This window comes from Stegodyphus dumicola, chromosome 7, assembly GCF_044657685.1.
Source record: "Stegodyphus dumicola isolate Sdum_Otavi_A_Nest chromosome 7, ASM4465768v1".
NCBI classification, from domain to species: Eukaryota; Metazoa; Arthropoda; class Arachnida; order Araneae; family Eresidae; genus Stegodyphus; species Stegodyphus dumicola.
In genome coordinates, this window is record NC_140774.1 from 159,421,041 (window position 1) to 159,438,733 (window position 17,693).

The 17,693-nt window shown below is 31.7% G+C and overlaps 1 protein-coding gene and 1 long non-coding RNA gene across 2 annotated transcripts in view; one reads left to right on the forward strand and one right to left on the reverse strand.

Moving 5' to 3' along the window:
• Positions 1–2,460, reverse strand: part of LOC146996562 (uncharacterized) — a 73,101-nt gene extending 70,641 nt beyond the window's left edge. The window contains exon 1 of the long non-coding RNA XR_015042223.1: positions 2,269–2,460. This is a non-coding gene — a long non-coding RNA (uncharacterized LOC146996562). The remainder of the gene's footprint in view (positions 1–2,268) is intronic.
• Positions 1–17,693, forward strand: part of LOC118188407 (tetraspanin-9-like) — a 110,169-nt gene that overhangs the window by 75,871 nt on the left and 16,605 nt on the right. The window contains exons 2-4 of the mRNA XM_035358840.2: positions 11,651–11,734; positions 14,188–14,236; positions 17,499–17,551. Of these exons, the coding sequence (XP_035214731.1) occupies positions 11,651–11,734; positions 14,188–14,236; positions 17,499–17,551 (186 nt within the window). The remainder of the gene's footprint in view (positions 1–11,650; positions 11,735–14,187; positions 14,237–17,498; positions 17,552–17,693) is intronic.

Here is a 17,693-nt window from a genome sequence, read left to right on the forward strand (position 1 = left end):
GATTGTCTTCCGTTAGTTGCACTGACTAAGTTTTGAACTGTTTATTTTGTAACTTAACAAGCTAATAGAGCTTGGTAACTTTCTGGTTTTTATTATTAAAGTTTGGATAGTTATTTTCGCTTAGTTCACATAAGATAAGAGTAAAGAGTTTGAGTAGCATCTAAATTCTGCTGTATCTCTCTCTCTATAAAAATACTATAAATCCGATATTTTCCGTAGGTTTTTAAAAATGTAGATATCTTTCCACAGACTCCACCTACGAAGTCACCTGGGATTTGAAATGGAAATGGTTTTCTTTTTGTCACTGATTAATTTCGCACGAATGGTTGCGGATACAACCGACTACCACTCGCACAGATCACAATAGAATCATGTCGTGCTCACATCGTAAATAACTTTTCCTTGCGTGCAGTCGCTCATTGAAGAACCTACATGATGAAAACATATCAGGAACTGGGTCTCAGCTCTTGGAAGCTCACAATAAATCAGAGAATGTTTCTAAATTGAATAACGAGTTGTCCCGATAAAAACGACTTCTGATCCGAAAGAGATAAGTAGAAATTTGATTATCCGAAGTAGTGGACCAATTCAACTGCGGGTGACTTAACATTCGATTAAAATGGAAGATATCGGATTAAAAATTATCGACACTACAAAAGATTTCATTAGAGCATTGTCTGATTTTTGAAATGCTGGAAATCTATGGCAAAATTTTTTTATGAAGACCGCTTATTCTGTAATTATTTTAGCGTAGTCGATATGTGCTGTAAAGTATTTTAAGCGCTTTTCCGGGGAAAGAGGAAGCAGGAAAAATCCGCAGTGCCCTCACCTGGATTCGAATTCTGGATATTACGATTGTTAATTGGACGTGCTACCCTTTACACCACGAATGGGCTTGGTAAAGAAGGCAAAAATTCTTTACATACTGATGTGAATTATATAAAGTGAAATAACCTAACAGTTTATTATTTTTCGTTAAAAATTATTTAAACAAGCAAAAAAAAAAAAAAAAAAAAAAAAAAAAAAAAAAAAAAAACTGCCAAAATGGGAGGAGCAACGACCGCATTTATATCGAAAGCAATGAGCGAACACGAACATAGCGCGGCCCACCAGCGGCCGAGCAGTAAAGTCGCTGAACACTGGTAGTTCGGTCCGAGGTTCGAATCCCGCGAACGGGCTGGCTGCATGGGCGTTTTCGTGGTTTTCCCCATGTGTAACGTGTATACGAGCCAGTTTCCCTTAGAAAGTCCTCCACGAAGGCATCCCTCCTCTTAGGCAGATAGCCCTCGAGGCTTTGCCATAATCACACACACACACACACACGAACATAGCGCGAACGTCTTGAGTGAACTAGTAATGACACGGGAAAAATTAAGTTATTAAAATTCTAAAGGTGTCAGGAAGTACTGAATTGGACTTTATTTAATTTATCATATCCAAGCTTCCTTTTGTTCCTCAGTAAGTTAAAATTACAGAAAACATAAAAATACGAACTTATTGTTATAGTATGCGTTATAAAACTACTAAGTGTAATATTTTCAGACAAAACTGTTGCATTTGCATTACAATAGAATGGTTCCCGTCATATTCTCTCGTGAATTGAATATGAGGAAGAAAGAAACCAAGGAATTTTCAGAATAATTCTTAGTGTTTTATCACGCTGTGCTGCTTTAATATATTTGTCATCATTTTCGCCTCTGCCATTCATAGAGGGAGATGCATATACAGAATTTATACGATACTAAAATGCACAATTTAATTTCAATGTCACCAAGAGACCAAAAGAATGATTAGAAAAAAATTAATAAAATCAAGTGCTAAAATGTGTACAGCAACTATTTTTAATAACGGATTTAGGAGTTACGCATTTCTTCGATCACAACAGACGAAAAAAACCCCGATTTTAAAGAAATAAATTAAGCCCTAAAATATACCAAACAAATTTTTTTAATAATTTGTTTTATTAGCAGCAACAGTATTTCTTTTCAAATCGGTAATTTGAAAAATTTATTGTTTCGAAATAATTAGCAATTCCAAAATGTTTTCAAAAAATAACAAAATATTATTCGAAAAAAATTAGCAGTTCAAAAATATGGTAAACTAAAGTAATTCGAAAATATTTTTAAAAATTATAGAAATGCAGAATAAATAGTAACTCAAAAATATTTGCGCGCTTTTAAAAACATTTGTATAGAGAAAAAATGGCACTTAATATCGAAAATATATATAATTAAAATTAAAAAGAATTAAAGCGTAAAGATTACATACTGCAACAAAAGCACCAGTGTTTATTACTTGAAGCCAGGTTGCCAGTTTAAAAAACATAAAACCATACATATTTATTTAATTTTGCTATTCATCCATTGCCAAAATCACACACAATCTGTTGCAATTCTGTCGATAAACATATCAGTACTGTATCATTTATTTCCTATTATCATTACATGTTGAGTTATACTTAGATCTCGCTGGATATGTGAATTGGTTGTTAAAGCATTTCATATATTACGTTGATTACACAACACAGATTTTCAGAAATAGAACTCAGAACCTGACCTTCGAAATTATCTCTTGATATCGGATCACGAAGGCAGAAATAAGAAGGAAAGACTATTTTTCCCGTCGTCTTTAAAGAGATCAAGGAAAACCGTTTTCAGATATGAAGATATCGATCGACGTTTGCGAAAAAAGAATCTATTTCTTAACGTTTTCCGATTTCTTATAAATGCTGATTTCCTTGATAGTTAAGGCAAATTTTTAAAGAAAAATAACTGGAAAGGGGAGAAATGAATTTAAAAAAGCAGAATTCTCTGGAAATTTTATTTATGTTTTCCAGTTATTACAAATATAATTAATTATTTTTGAATATCCTAGATTTTAAACATTTTTATTTGGCGCGTTTAATTCCAAATAATTAAACGTAATACTGAATAAAAAATAAAGGTAATTTATAGAGAGGTAAAATATATGAAGTGTATTTAAAATAATTAAAAAGCGTTTATATTCTAACAATAAATGAACAATTACTTCGAGTTAATTAAAAAAATGGAAACATGTGATTATACAAATTATATTTGTATATGTTATAGCATAATGTAGTATTTTTTTTGGGGGGGGGAGGGTAAAACCCGGCCCACGGACGGAATGCTGTCTTTCTCCCTTCCATAATCTGGTATGTTATGAAATCCTTTACAACAACATTTCCTCTCAGTACGCGAACTACTGAAATCAGCAGCATGAGTACGCATCTGTTGTTGTAGTGTATATTTGCTTATATATACTGATTATACTAACGATCACCCTAAGCTAAGAATAATAGATATATTAGAAAACATGCACACCCGCCAAAGACTACAGTCCTATCATGGAAGTTAAATAATGTCTGGAGTTATTAGGTTATTTAGAAGCCGAAGATGTGAAAAATGTATAGTGCCTTTGCCAGAACTCGAACCTGGACCTCTTGAATACGCGCCGAGTGTCCTACCGTTACACCACAAAGGCACGCAGAAAGGAGAGAGAAAATACCTTATAAATGAAATGTGAATATTGTTAAGATAAAAAAAAAAAAATTGTCAGGAAAGGGAGCTTAGAGAAAGAAGATTTTACCCTTAAATTTTCATTTAAAAATGAACCAGTATACATGTCAATCATTTGATGACCAATAGGAACTCATTTAGTTTTTAGCGTATTTGTAATTTTTTAAAATTGTAATTCCAATTTGTTTGAAAATTTCTACTGGGGAGGGTCGTTTTCCTTCCCGTCTTTATAGTGTCCTGTAAACAACAGAAGCATCGCAAAAGATCCGTTGCCGTCCTGCCCGCATGATGCACTAAGAAACACATTTCTATCCTGCTGTTAAAAGCATTTGACCAGTCCTGATATAGAACTCTATAAATTATATAAATTAGTTATTTTATTTAAAAAATAAATATTAGTTATTTGAATAGTACCACTATCGGTTTTAAATAGCTTGCTTTGTTAAGGAGGATACTTTTAAATTTGATAGATAAATTTTATTTTTATGACGTATTGAGTGGCAACAGTTCTACCGATTCTGCCGGTAGACAGACAATTCTGTCTGGTAGCATAGCTCATTAATGCCATTGTAACGAAAAGTGCTATATGAAAAGACTAAATTGTTTATCTTTAAGGAGTACGTATATTCTGAATATTCTATCATTTTTAAATGTTTCGGTTTACTACAATATTTTAAAGCACTCTCATCATTTAAAAGTAGGATTAAAGAGCACTTCTAAAGAGTGAACCTCGCACGGAGATCTCTTAATACTCCGAATTAAAAATTGATAACTGATGTTGCTTCCGGTCTTATATAGTTTTTCTCGGGCCCGCCGAGAAATTTCAAGTACCTTCAATTTTTGGGAATTGCTGGAAAGTATACACAGCTACAGCAACATACCGCCAAATACAGTTGTCGTAAAATATACATCTCGCCAATTACATTTATACAGGAAACGGAGGAAATGTCGCCAAATGGTCGTCATGTTTAGCGACTTTTGCCGACTTCTGGCCCGTCTCAGTTATTTATTTATTTCCAAAGGACTGCATATGCGTTAATAAAAGTAAACAGAATAATTAGTAAATAATAGCAAGCAAACTAATCATAAACGAATAGTAAATAAAAGTAAACAAGTAATAAATAACAAAATAGGGAACAAAATTCGCGAGTTTTGCTTTTATTTCGATGTTGTTTAATGTAAGGTCATTGTTTTTCTTTTCTTTCCTAATTTACTTCTATTAAAACCAGTTTACCATTATATAATAAAAATTACATAACCCGGCATTTTCAGGATATCGGTAATTTCGAATTATCGGGCGTTCTCAAGGAAATGTTATGAAGATTATGTCTTAAATGTAATTTAATTTCAAGAGTTTAGATCTTTGAACAGAACTCTGCATTTTATAAATGAATTTAACGGCTGAAAATTCAACATAAAACGCAAACACGCAACATAGAACATAAAATACAAAATAAGCATATTTATTATTTTTAATCAATTTGTACAGAGGCTGTTCGCACATTTTTAGACGATTTTGGTAAGCGGTAATAAAAAATCGTTTGCTGCAAAAGAAGTAATTGCAATTGTACTATGTTTTTAAAAGTCAAAATTATCATCTGTAGCTTGAAAGTTTTGTTTTTATTCAAAAGGGCGAATTTAACAAAGCAGTGGTTCGAAGGCTATATTTACGCTCTTTCCGAAGAGAAATATGCATACTCCGTTATCCAAAAACGATGTGAGAGTCATGGTTTTGTGATATCTAAAGCGTCGATAGGTAATATCATCAACAAGAAAGGAAAAAAACGTAAAATTGGAACCTCAAGTGGGACAAAAATTCCAAACGAGTATCCAAGGAAAAAACGGACATCTTCGACTATTGCAAAGGTACGTTGTTTAATGTTAAAAGAAAATCCCCCTAGTCAAAGGACAGTTGCAAAATCATTAAAATGCTCGGTGTCCACTGTAAACAAAATGATAAACGTTGATTTAAATCTTAAGAAAGCGAAAAAACGCGATGTGCATCGTCTTCTTCCAAAGCATATCGCTCAACGCAGGACACGCTGCAGAATTCTATATGATAAACACTTATCCAACGAAAAATGGAAAACAATTGTCACAATAGATGAAGCATGGGTGTATTTAAATGATTGTAACAAAACAAAAAAAAACAAAAAAAAAAAAAAGAGCCATTTATTATCATAAAAGGGGAGGAAAAAATTTAAGTACATGGTTCAAAGAATCGAAAGAAAGTTTTTCTAAGGAATTCATGATTGTTGCTGGTTTTTCTTATACTGGCAAGTTAAAAATAAAGAGAGTGCAAAAAGATGTCAAAATTAACTCCAAATACTATCAGTAACATATTTTATCGCCAATTTTTCTGAATGAAATACCATCGCTTTATCCACAGTGCCATCCATCTGTGAGACTCCATCAGGACAAAGCTAGCAGTCACACATCAAAATCCACTGTAAATTTCCTAAAAGAAATAGAACAAAAAACTGGTATCAAAGCCATACCCTTCACTGATATCCCTACTAAATCTCCCGATGTGTCACCTATGGATTTTTGTGCTTTCGGACTTTTAAAAACTGCATTATCCAAACGTTGTCCCAAAACCCTAACAGGACTTTGGAAAGCTCTTCGGGAGGAATGGGATAGAATATCTCTTCTGCCACTTCAAAAGGCATTATTATCCTGGAAATTGCGGTGTCGAAAGATAGTTCAGAATAAGGGATGTCAAATAGAATATTTAAAACACAAAAATTTTATGTAATTTAGTTTTGTGATACAATATGCATCGTCTAAAAAATGTGTGAACAGCCTTTGTATTTTATGATCTGTTGTGTTGCTGTTGCATGAAGCGTTCAAATATCTGCTTTTATCAAAACATCATTGAGAATATATATTACTTCTTCACTGCTTTGTAAACTCCGCAGATGTATTTAATGTTTTGGCAGCTTTATAATATTAGTAGAACCTTCTCCTTGGAAAATGATTTGAAAAAGCACGTTGGCTTGCATTCAGCAATTCAGAATGGGAACTATTACATTTTTGCTTTCTTCTGCAGAATTTTGCTACGTAATTTTCATCCATAATGATGCTATCCGCATCAGTCAGCATTACTGTTGGATACATACATAGCGGATTATCGGGCGTGCCGAAACATTTGGTGCCGGATTATCAGATGTACCGAACCATTAGATGCCGGATTATGTCATTTTTATTGTAACCAAAAAAAGAAATTTGGAGACAACGAAAATGAGTGAAGTTGAGAAAAAAATGCTGATAACACCTTGCAGAAATTATTTATATGTCGTAGAAGCATATTTTACTGAATACAGACCAAAAGTACTACAAATTATTTACTTGTAGATAACTGCATTAATTAAGTAATTTTGCAGATTTATTTCAAGAATGCAAATTTATGTAATATTGGGCATTCTGTACGTTATGTAATATTGCATATATTTTTATGTAAGAATGCACATTATGTAATAATGCACCACATTTATTTCATTCAAGAATTTTTGCTTTTTTACTCTAAAATTATATGAACATATAATTACGGCTTTTGGAAAATTAAAGCGAGACTGTTAATTTTCCTGAACTCCAACATTAGGCTCTAACTGATTTCGCGCTTGGACACCTCTGATATGGATATTTATCATCTCAAAATAGGAATTTTTTACAACAGTGAAAATCAGACTTGAAAACGACTCATTTCTAATTCTTTAGTTTACTTAATTTCATAATGATAAAAGATTGATGTTACTGGAACTGTCGTTATGTTACTTTTCACGTACTTACCACTATTCAATTTGAATTCATTCAATTAAATAAAACAGCGTAACCCTGAAAGTATTACGTTAATTTCTGACAGTTGTTTGTTTACGAATCCCCATGGACTGCCGCTTGAACCGGAATCCACTTCCCCTTCTCTTCCGATGGCCTCCGCCAGTTCCATACTTGTTTCCGCTTCTCCCACTGTTTGGTTGAATTCGGAATCAAGGTAATTATTTCGCCTTTCAAGGAAAAGATAGGCGAGAAGGGCGGAGGGCGCACATATTTTTTGATTTATGAAAAGAGAAAGTATAAAAGAAATGCCGATTAGCATTATTTGATGGAATTTCTGATGGTCGCGAATGGGTCGTCAAGAACGTTTCTGCAGCATTTTGTAATGCTTTAGGAAGTTTGCTTGGCTATTAATAATTATTATTAGTGCAGTAATAATAATAATAAATTGGAATCATAGAGCATTAGAATATAGTCTAGCGCAATGATCCGGTGAAATAACTAGAACAACAATTTTGTTTCGTGGATCTTCTAAAACTGAAATTCTGTTTTGTGGACTCTCTAAAATTGTAATTTGGTTTTGTAGAATCCTTGAAAATAGTATTTTTGAAGATCTTCTCTTGATCTTGTTTTGTTGAACCCTTGAAGATTTTTTTTTTTTTTTTTTGGTACTCGTAAAGTTGCAGTTTCGTTTTTATGGAATTCCTGAAACTAGGTGTATTTGCAAAGACCCTAAAACTGTAATTTTGTTTCATAGAACCTTTGAAACTAGTATTTTTGGTGAAAACCTTGAAAGAAACACTAGTATTTTTGTAGGACTTCTAAAACTATAATTTTATTTTGTGAAATCTGTAAAATTATTTTTTTATTTTATTTATTTATTTATTTTTTTTTTGGGGGGGGGGAGACCTCTAAAACTGTTACTTTTTGTGGAATCCTTGAAACTAATATTTTTGTGGAATCCGTAAAACTTGTATGTTTGTGGAACCACTAAAGCTTTAATTTTGTTTTATGGAACCTTTAAAACTAATATTTTTGATGGAACCCTTAAAACTAATTTTTGTGGAACCCTTTAAACTATAATTTCCTTAATAAAATGTAAAATATAGCAAAGTTTTTTTTTCTTATATAAAATATAACAAAGATGGGCGCGTTTTATGCGGAAAATAAAACGAAAATTATGATTTCATCTCAACTCGACCCATAAGTGCAAATTGTTTGCTGCATATAGTTTTAGGTAAAAATAATAAAGTTATTTAATTTTAAATTATTTAATCAATCAGTTTCGGATTTTTCATTCTGACTTCTAAGTTGTCTCTAATTCTAACGTTTCTCGGAACACATTTTGATAATCCAAGATCTGATAAATCCAAGAGTTTATTCTATACTTAAAAAACAATGCTAGTACTACTCTTTTATGAAGATGTGTTTCCTCTATAGTCTACGAGGTTGCTTAAGTTCTTCAATTATCCAATTATCGGTTACTTTTACAGTCTTTAGAAATTTAATAGTTCTTTTCAGGAACTTAAATTTAAAATGTAATAACATTCTGCAAGCTAATTCAGTTATTGTATCTAATAACTCTACATTTTTGTATTATAGAAGAGTACAATATTATCTTTCGGTAAATAACAACAAGAATTGAAAATAAAATAACTCGAAAAAGTAATTTTTTGTTGTTTTATTCCAACATAGTTCCATGTGCATGCGTTTATCCTTATTTCATAAAGAGAATATTGATTAATAACTCAAAGCGATGCCATGCATTTACTTTACTTGATCGTTTGCATACGAGGCTTTCAAAAATATTTCTTGCATTGCCATAGCTATAATTTCTTTTTTAGCAGGGTAAGAAATTCTCCTAGTGAGAACAGCAACACCGTCTTGGAGCTGTTAATAATAATAATGAAATAAATAACGTAATAAAATGTATAGGCGAAAAGTACGCCATTGCAGTATTTCATAAATGCAAATAAAATTTAAACTTACACAGAATTTGGTTTTATACAAAAGCTGTATGTATTTGCAGGTAGACTGATAGAAATGCTTATTTTTCCATGGGAAAAAATATTATTTATCATATGTTGTGCAATTTGTTATTTAAACACATATCTAATGTGAATTTACGGGGAATGGGGGGGGGAAGAATAACCCTTTTGGCTTATTGAAGCTCGGCTGTAATTCTAGCGCTTATGTATCTTTAAGAAAAGACAGATTGTTAAACTCGAAATTTTACGCAGTTTGCAGTTATTGATATATGCATATAAAATCATCTTTTATATCTTTTCATCCAAGAAACTACTTGAACGCTTACGTCAAGTTATCTTGCTACGTAATACGCATGATAAATATGGGCGTTAATCACGAATCGTAGGTTCGTTTACTCAGGTTTCACTTTTTTCCTCAACTGGCAACGGTATTTTCATCCGCAAACTACTACGTAATATCCTAGTAGTTCTGACGTCACAGACAGAATGGCTGGAATTCAGGTGCGGCTGGTTTTGTGCCTGTAGTCCATTGACCCACTTTACTATCAAATTTCAGTTTTCAAAAATAAATAAATAAATAAAATTAAAAATGTCCAATTCGGCCGCAGTTTTCGCAAAGCTGCATATCACAGTCAGGTGAAATAATATTTATTTTTGAAATGCTGGAAGAAGTAGAATTATAAATAAATTGTATATATTGATTGCCTGAATATCTTCATAACACTAACCTTAATTCTTGGGAATTTAGCATGGCCATTTGAAATATTATTTTATGAAGGTGGATTTTAAATTCGTTACGACAAAATCTTTTTTTTTTTTTTTTTTTTCACTGATACAGAATTCCAAAAGATATTTGCTTTTCATCATTTGAGACATGAATTTTTTATCATATTTGTTTATAATTTAAAGTTACTTTTAATAATATTTCGTATAGTGAGGCTGTGTACATCTTCCGTAGGTCCATAAAATTAACAATAACAACTTAAAAAAATCTGATGTGTACACCACATGACTTCCTTGTACGGAATAATAAATTATACGCATTTTTTCTTGCATTTCATTTAAACTTATTGGATTGAATTAAATCTACTTCGCCGACAGCGCATAAACCACAATAGAATAAATGCATTCTTTAAAATTCACTCTATTTGTTTAACGTAGCGACACTCTGGCACTAGTTTCACTTAACAGTATTATATTTCATTCATATTATAACTCAGAATGCACAAAATGTATATCATTTAAAGAATTATTTAATCGTTGCCACATGTTCTTTTCAAATACTATAATAAAGCTAGAACGATGCAAAAAAGAAGTTAAGCAAACAAAACAACAACAACAAAAAAAAAAAAAAAAAAAAAAAAAAACAGTTTTTCACAGACGATTGAGTATTTCTCATTCAATTAATTCAGTTTTCACTTCGCGAGAAGGCAAAAATACATAAAAACTCAAAATATCTATATTAAAAATTACGAAGTAAATATCAAACACTTATTTCCTCGAAAAAATTCCAGAAAGAATTAAGCATGATTTAATTGGCAATAATAAATTAATGCGTTATCTTTGTCGTTGCGAAGCTACGTTTCTCTAGATTGGCAACAAATCCACTAGTCTCCTGTTTCAAATGTAAACATCAATGCCCGCCATTAAAAACAGGCTTAGCGGCAATTAAACAACTTTAAAATTGCTGATAATTCTAAAAATATTGCACACAGATTTACTAAAGGCATAAAATCCTTAACCAGAAGATAAAAACAACATAATTTAATCATTTTTAAAGCAAAAAATGTACAATTTACAAACATATAATAGTAAAGAAACTGAGATCGCTGAGCCGGGTAACAGAGTGGATATATATATAAATATATTTATATACGTTTGGCGTGGCCGATTGCAACCAAAATACGAGGTGCACATCTACATGTTATAGCACTCCTATATACAAAATTTCAACGTTCTGAGGCTACTCGTTTTTGAGTTATGCGAGATACGTACGTACGCACGTACGTACATCCGTACGTACATACGTTCGTACAGACGCCACGAAACATTCTCTTCAGAATTAATTTTAAAGCAGTTTTATAATTTTTTTGAAGGAAAAGAGTATTTTATTCTGTCCTTACGTACAGATATCAGGCAAAAACATCGTTAAATTTCATTCGATAGCGGTCAAAATGGATATTTTCGTTGAAATATGCTGCCTGAAACTTTTCGCGATTAAATACTTCCTTTTTACTTCGTACAAGGAAGTAAAAAGATAATAGAATTACTAGACTAATGATAACACTAGTATTTCTATTATCTTTTGCAATGATCATACTTAATAATAATACACAATTTTTTTCTTTGTAGTGCGCCGGCTGTGGAATTATTGGATGCATGTTGTGGATACTCGCCACATCCCCTGCTCTCAGGGATTTTTTCATGGGCACAACGGTAGGACTTCTATTTTACTTCTTTTGTGCATTCTATAGCTCTTAAATCGGAATCAACAAATTTTATGAAGATGGATATTTATATCTGCCTCATTCTATATCCAATAAATAAAACACACTGAATGAAAACGCATGAAAATTTCACATTTACGAATCTGTGAGTGGTATAGTACTACATTACGAAATTATGAGTGGTATAGTATTAATTACATCATGAAGTATAAGAAAGTATTTCAGAAGTATAGAAAATTCTATACTTCTGAAGTTATGAGCGGAGTGGTAGTTAATTAGCCGATAATTGCACATCGGCTTCAAATTCTAAACTTCTCATAAAAAATTTTAATTTTTTTCAAAAGATTTTTTCACACTTTTGAAATTGTGAGTGGTTGGTCATTAGCAATTAAATTATGATTGCAGTTGACGTAAAAATTTAAATCTTTAACAAAGAACTGAAATTTGAAATTGAAAGAAATTGAATTGAAAGGAAAAAAATTCATATTTCTGAAATTATGATTAGTATACTAATTAATTACATCATTATTATTGCAAATAGCAGTAAAATTTCAGATTAAAAAATTATTTTTAAATTTTTAGGGAATTTATAAAATTAAAAATGTAAATATCTTTAGTAGTTCCATCTTTAATGACTATTTAGATATTAAACTATTTTCTTCACATTAAAATATGACATTAAAGATTTATTGATATTTAAACATGAACATTAAAACGTTTTCTTGTTTACAGGTTTAGCTACATGCAAAAGAAAAATAACGAAGCAAAATTCTGTTGCACTTGTATAAAGTAATTTTACAATTTGTAAATTAGGAAGTCATTCAGTAGTTCGTGATGATATTTTTTTTAATATAGAAAATATTCTTTTAAAAAACATAATTTCTTGGCATTTATATGTAATTTTTCAAAAGATTATTTCACACATATTTAGATTTATACTTTACGAAATATAGATTTCAGTTCATGACTTTTAATTCAGGTATTTTTATTAATATATTTTATACGTAAATATATATTTTATGGAAACGTCTAATTATAGATGGTAAGAAAATTTTCATTTTTATAAAAAGATGCGTCATCTTTTCATGAAGATTTTCCGTCAGCTATTTCTTGTATTATTAACAAGTTTATAGAAGTATAATTTTGATAATAATAAATGACTGAAAATTAAGATAACATAGAAAAAGAGCGAGTTTTTTTAAAAAAAATTATATGCATACACACAAAGAAATCGATATATTTTTTGGAATGCGTTTCTTTTTTTTTTTTTATTTTATTATTATTATTATCATTTATTATCCCAAAGGGCGTTAGTCCAGAATGGCTATTATTTTCGTTTTGGCATTTTGAGTCGAAAACTTTAAATGTCCGTTTCACTTTTCCAATTGTTGCTACCAAATATTATCGCCCTGTGTTATATTTAAGGAAATTAATAATGAAGAATCTGCTTAAATGTATGTATGCATCTCGCAATGTGATAATACAACGGTACCTAGAGCCATCAAATTTTGATTAACGTTATCCTCAACCGAATATGGACATGTAGAAGCCCTACTTTGGAATTTGTTTTATTATCGCTTTAATATTTTGTAACACTTTAACGAATTTTTGGTTAAGAAACTCAACGATTTCAATGCGAACAATGGCAATACTGTACGGGGGAAAAAAAAAATTTTTTTTAATCTTCAGCGCGCGAGACTGTGTATCGGAAATTATAAAGATATGATTTTAAATTTATTTTGCGATGTTACTATGGAATTCAAATTTATGGCTTAGGTGCGAAGAACATGATAATTTAATAAATAAAGGTAACACACAAAACCTTAAAAAGACGTCCCTTTGGGCATAATATAAAATCTGAAAGCTTTAAGATTTTTTTGGGTTTTGTTTTAGTTTAATTAAGAATTACATTTTAATATCTAATTACAATTTATTATTTTATACTTTATTAATGAATAAATTAACAACAACAATAATAACAATAAGTGTTTTGCAAACTGTTATAGGACACCGAATTTTTGTTCTCCATTTAAATTTTCAGCATGCTCCGATGATATGTGAGTTCCTTGATTTACGGTATGTAATGCTATTCATCATGAAATTTTTGTGGAGCTTGAAAATACTTGGTTTTTTTTTAATCCCTACTTAGCGTTTAAATAGTAGGAACTGCAGCTAGAAAAATAGATTCGAGTGACACATTAGAAACGAAGGAAGCAGTGTCGCCATCTGCTGTTAACAATTTATATTACTCTCCTGTAGCCGAGTACTTTCAGTAGTGTCGCCATCTACTGGGATAATTACAAGTTATCAGATTAAAATGGTTTATTTAACTATTGTTCCCATTTTTTGCTAACTGTTTTTATTGGAAAAACTGAAAGAGGCAGCCATTCTAAATTTATAGCTGCGTAATTTATTTATTTAACTGTTGTTTTTTTCTTTTAGATATTTTCATACGTTGTCATGGGTGTAGGAGGTCTTTTGTTTTTAAACGGTAAGTATATTTATTAAAATTAATGCTAATAATGTATCTGTAATTTAAATTCTTTTGTGAAAAAGAGAGAGCAAATATGTAAAATTATATAATATACATGAAACTGCTATAAACAATATATGCAGTGTATATATTATTTATGACAATCATTGGTATGCATAAAGGATATACTCTTAAAAATATACTCTTATCAAATTACTGTTTTAAACAATAATATGGAATCGCTACAAATCTTGCATGCACATGAAACTGCTTCCTAAATATTTTACGTAATTAATGAAAGATGCTTTTTGAAGTTATAGATGTTATTATAATTTCATACGAGTACTCTTTCCATATCTATGTAGTCGTCACATTAGGCAGTTTGCCACATAACATCTATAACCCATGTGGCATGACAAATGGTAATTTCTTGTTGGCGTTGCCTTTTTACATTCCATGAGCTCAGCTTTAAAATTAAAATTACTCAAGTATACTTTAAAATATATATTACTCAAGTAATATATAAGTACTTCTTCATAGTTAAGTTCTTAATTGTTCAAGTAATTACAACTTGTATTTGGATTTGCAACTTCAAGACTCACACGGCATAATTTCTCTTAGTAAGGAAACTAGAAGAGTATGTTAGAAGTCTTAGAAGAATGTATAATGAAACAGTATTAGTGCATAACAATTAATAATTTCATTATTAAAATATGTATTTATAATTATTTAAAATCAAATTAGAGAAAACTCTACTATTTAATGAACTGTGGCGAAAAAAGAACTTCAGTCTGGCATAGTCAGAAGTTGCGATGAAATTAAAGGGTATATTATTTTCTTAAATCCTTCTATCTTTTCGTAACGAATATATTTTACTAATGATTTTCTTATATCTTTCCTTTATGCAGAATTCCTAAAGAATCCATTATTTAGTATTATTTTGAATTTGTATGATTGGAAACAAACTTAATAGTCCCTTAAAAAATCGTTGCAGAGTCTGTCTTCTTTTAAATGCAGCATTAGTTTCATTCAAGCAAATATTCTGAGATCGTAGATATTTTCGTCTGTTTCTCTTAACAATTTTTTTCTTCATCTAGTTTTTGTTTTGTTTTGTTTTTTTCTTTACATTTCGTTAGGGGACAAAGCCCTATCGACCACCTTTATGCAACCCCTTGGGACAAGGAGGTGCAATAAATATTGATGATTTCGCGGAAACAGGAAAGATTTTGACGACAGCACAAGCAGGAGTCGCAGAGACTAAAAGACAGCCTTTGAGGCATGATGGAAACATTTTAAATTCCAGCCGATAATCATCCTGAAAGTTTCAGGGGAAAACAAAGGGATAGGATTCATCTAAGTCCATCTAAGTCCCTGGTGCATTCTCTATCAAATTTAGGAGAGTTTTCCTTTTTCCACAGTTGTAATAATCATCCTGTCTTCTGTGGTGTATCATGGACTCGGTGATAAGACTGCTAAATGACAATTGGTTCGGCCGTTGCCGATGAATGCTAGCATTAAAAGAACAATTACTTTAAACTAATATAGTTTAATTATTATTAATTTTGAGGTTCCCACGTCTCAAACCTCTAAAAAAAAAAAGATACAATTTCTTCTTCTTAAATTACTTTTTTTACGCACACTGGCCAATGAATTAGAAATCCAAGATCAATATTTTATTGGATCACCTTTTGCACGGACAACTGCTCTGATTCGTTTGGGTATCGAGCCTACATGCTTCTGGAGTGCATTTACGTCCAAAGAATACCATGCATTGGCTATGCAGCCTTTTAGATCTTGTAAATTAGGTGAAAGAGGAGAGTACTGTCGGATGCGTCTTTCCAACATATCCCATGCATTTTCTAAAGGGTTGAAATCCAGGCTATATGGTGGCCAGGAAGGTATTGGAAGTCAGATTGATGTTCAGGTAACCAATTTCTTATACGATGTATGGTTGCCACTTCTGGCACGATGTATAGTTGTCACTTCTGGCACGATGTATAGTTGCATTATCGTTCATGAAATATCCGTCGCCATTATGGTAAAAGAGCAACATTGCAGGGTGCACTTGACGCTGGATATCTGCCAGTATATCTAAGTATCTCATGGCTGTTTGTTTACCCTCGAGGAACACAAGGGCACCACTTCCATGCCAGCAGAACATGCCCCATACCATGATACTCCCACCAGACCCTTGCACAATACGAGTAAGGCAAGTTGGCTTTGCATAATTTACTTTATCCATGATCTGAATGTAGACAGCAGGAGACATTTGTATCCATTTTGATGCAAATATTTAAGGAGAAACTTAAAAGAATTAGAATTAAATGTCTAAAAAAAATGGGATTCTCTTCGTGGGAAAACATAAAAGCACGAAGTTTAAAACACATCATCGCCAAATTCCATCAGTGCAAAATAAGATGTAGTTTGATTCATCCGACCATATTACCCGTTTCCAATCCTCAGATGTCCAGTGTCTTTTTTCCCGACACCACTGCAAACGAATTCTTGCATGTCGGGCAGAAATGAGTGGTTTTCTCACAGGTATTCCTATAATCTTCAACTTTCTGCGCATGGTTCAAGTTGATATCTGTTGTGAAGAGCCGTGGTTGACGATCTGTGTCAGTTTAAGCACAGTAGAGTCCCTTTCCTGCCGTATAATTCGTTGGAGACGACACCGATCACTCTGTTGGAACACTGTGCTGGCACCGCAGTTACCTCTTCTAGAGAAGGACTGTGGGTTCTAATTCCAAATTTTGAAAACCTTTGATATGGCTGCTTTTGAGAACCCGGTGATATTTGCTGTCTTCGAAATCGAGGCCCTTGCTAAACGAGCGCCAACAATAAGCCCTTTTTCAAATGGTCAAAGATCTGTCGTTTTTCCCATTTTACTTCATTCATCATGGATATGCACTCTTACACCTTACTTATATAGTAGCATTCTAACCACGTGTTACCTACGTCATAAAAAATTGCGTACTTCATCCCTAGCACGCATTCAAATGAAAATCTCAAAGGTTGCTAATTTATTGCCCAGTGTGTGTATAAGTAAGTAATAAAATGTAGAGACGGCAGAGACATTTTTCTGTAAAAGTCACTTTCGCTCAAGTTATGTCAAAAATGAGTTTTATGTGAAATCGTAAAACTAATTAGTATATCAATGAATTAATATCTAAATAATTTTTAATAACTTTTCCAAGTTTGCTAACTTTCAGTTTACGGTTCCTCGGAAAATATTCATCGTTTGATTTCAAATATGTATTATTTATGTTTATATTTTTAGGTCTGCTGGGTTGGATCGGCTCATATAGGAGAGGAAATTGTGTCATGAAACTGGTAAAACTATTTATTTAGATTAATGTCATATTTATTTTGCCATGCCATGTATTTAAGTGATTGTACAAAGTTCGTAATAGTGTAAAATATGTGTATAGTTATTTATACAGGTATAGTATAATATTTATAGAGTAAAAGACTT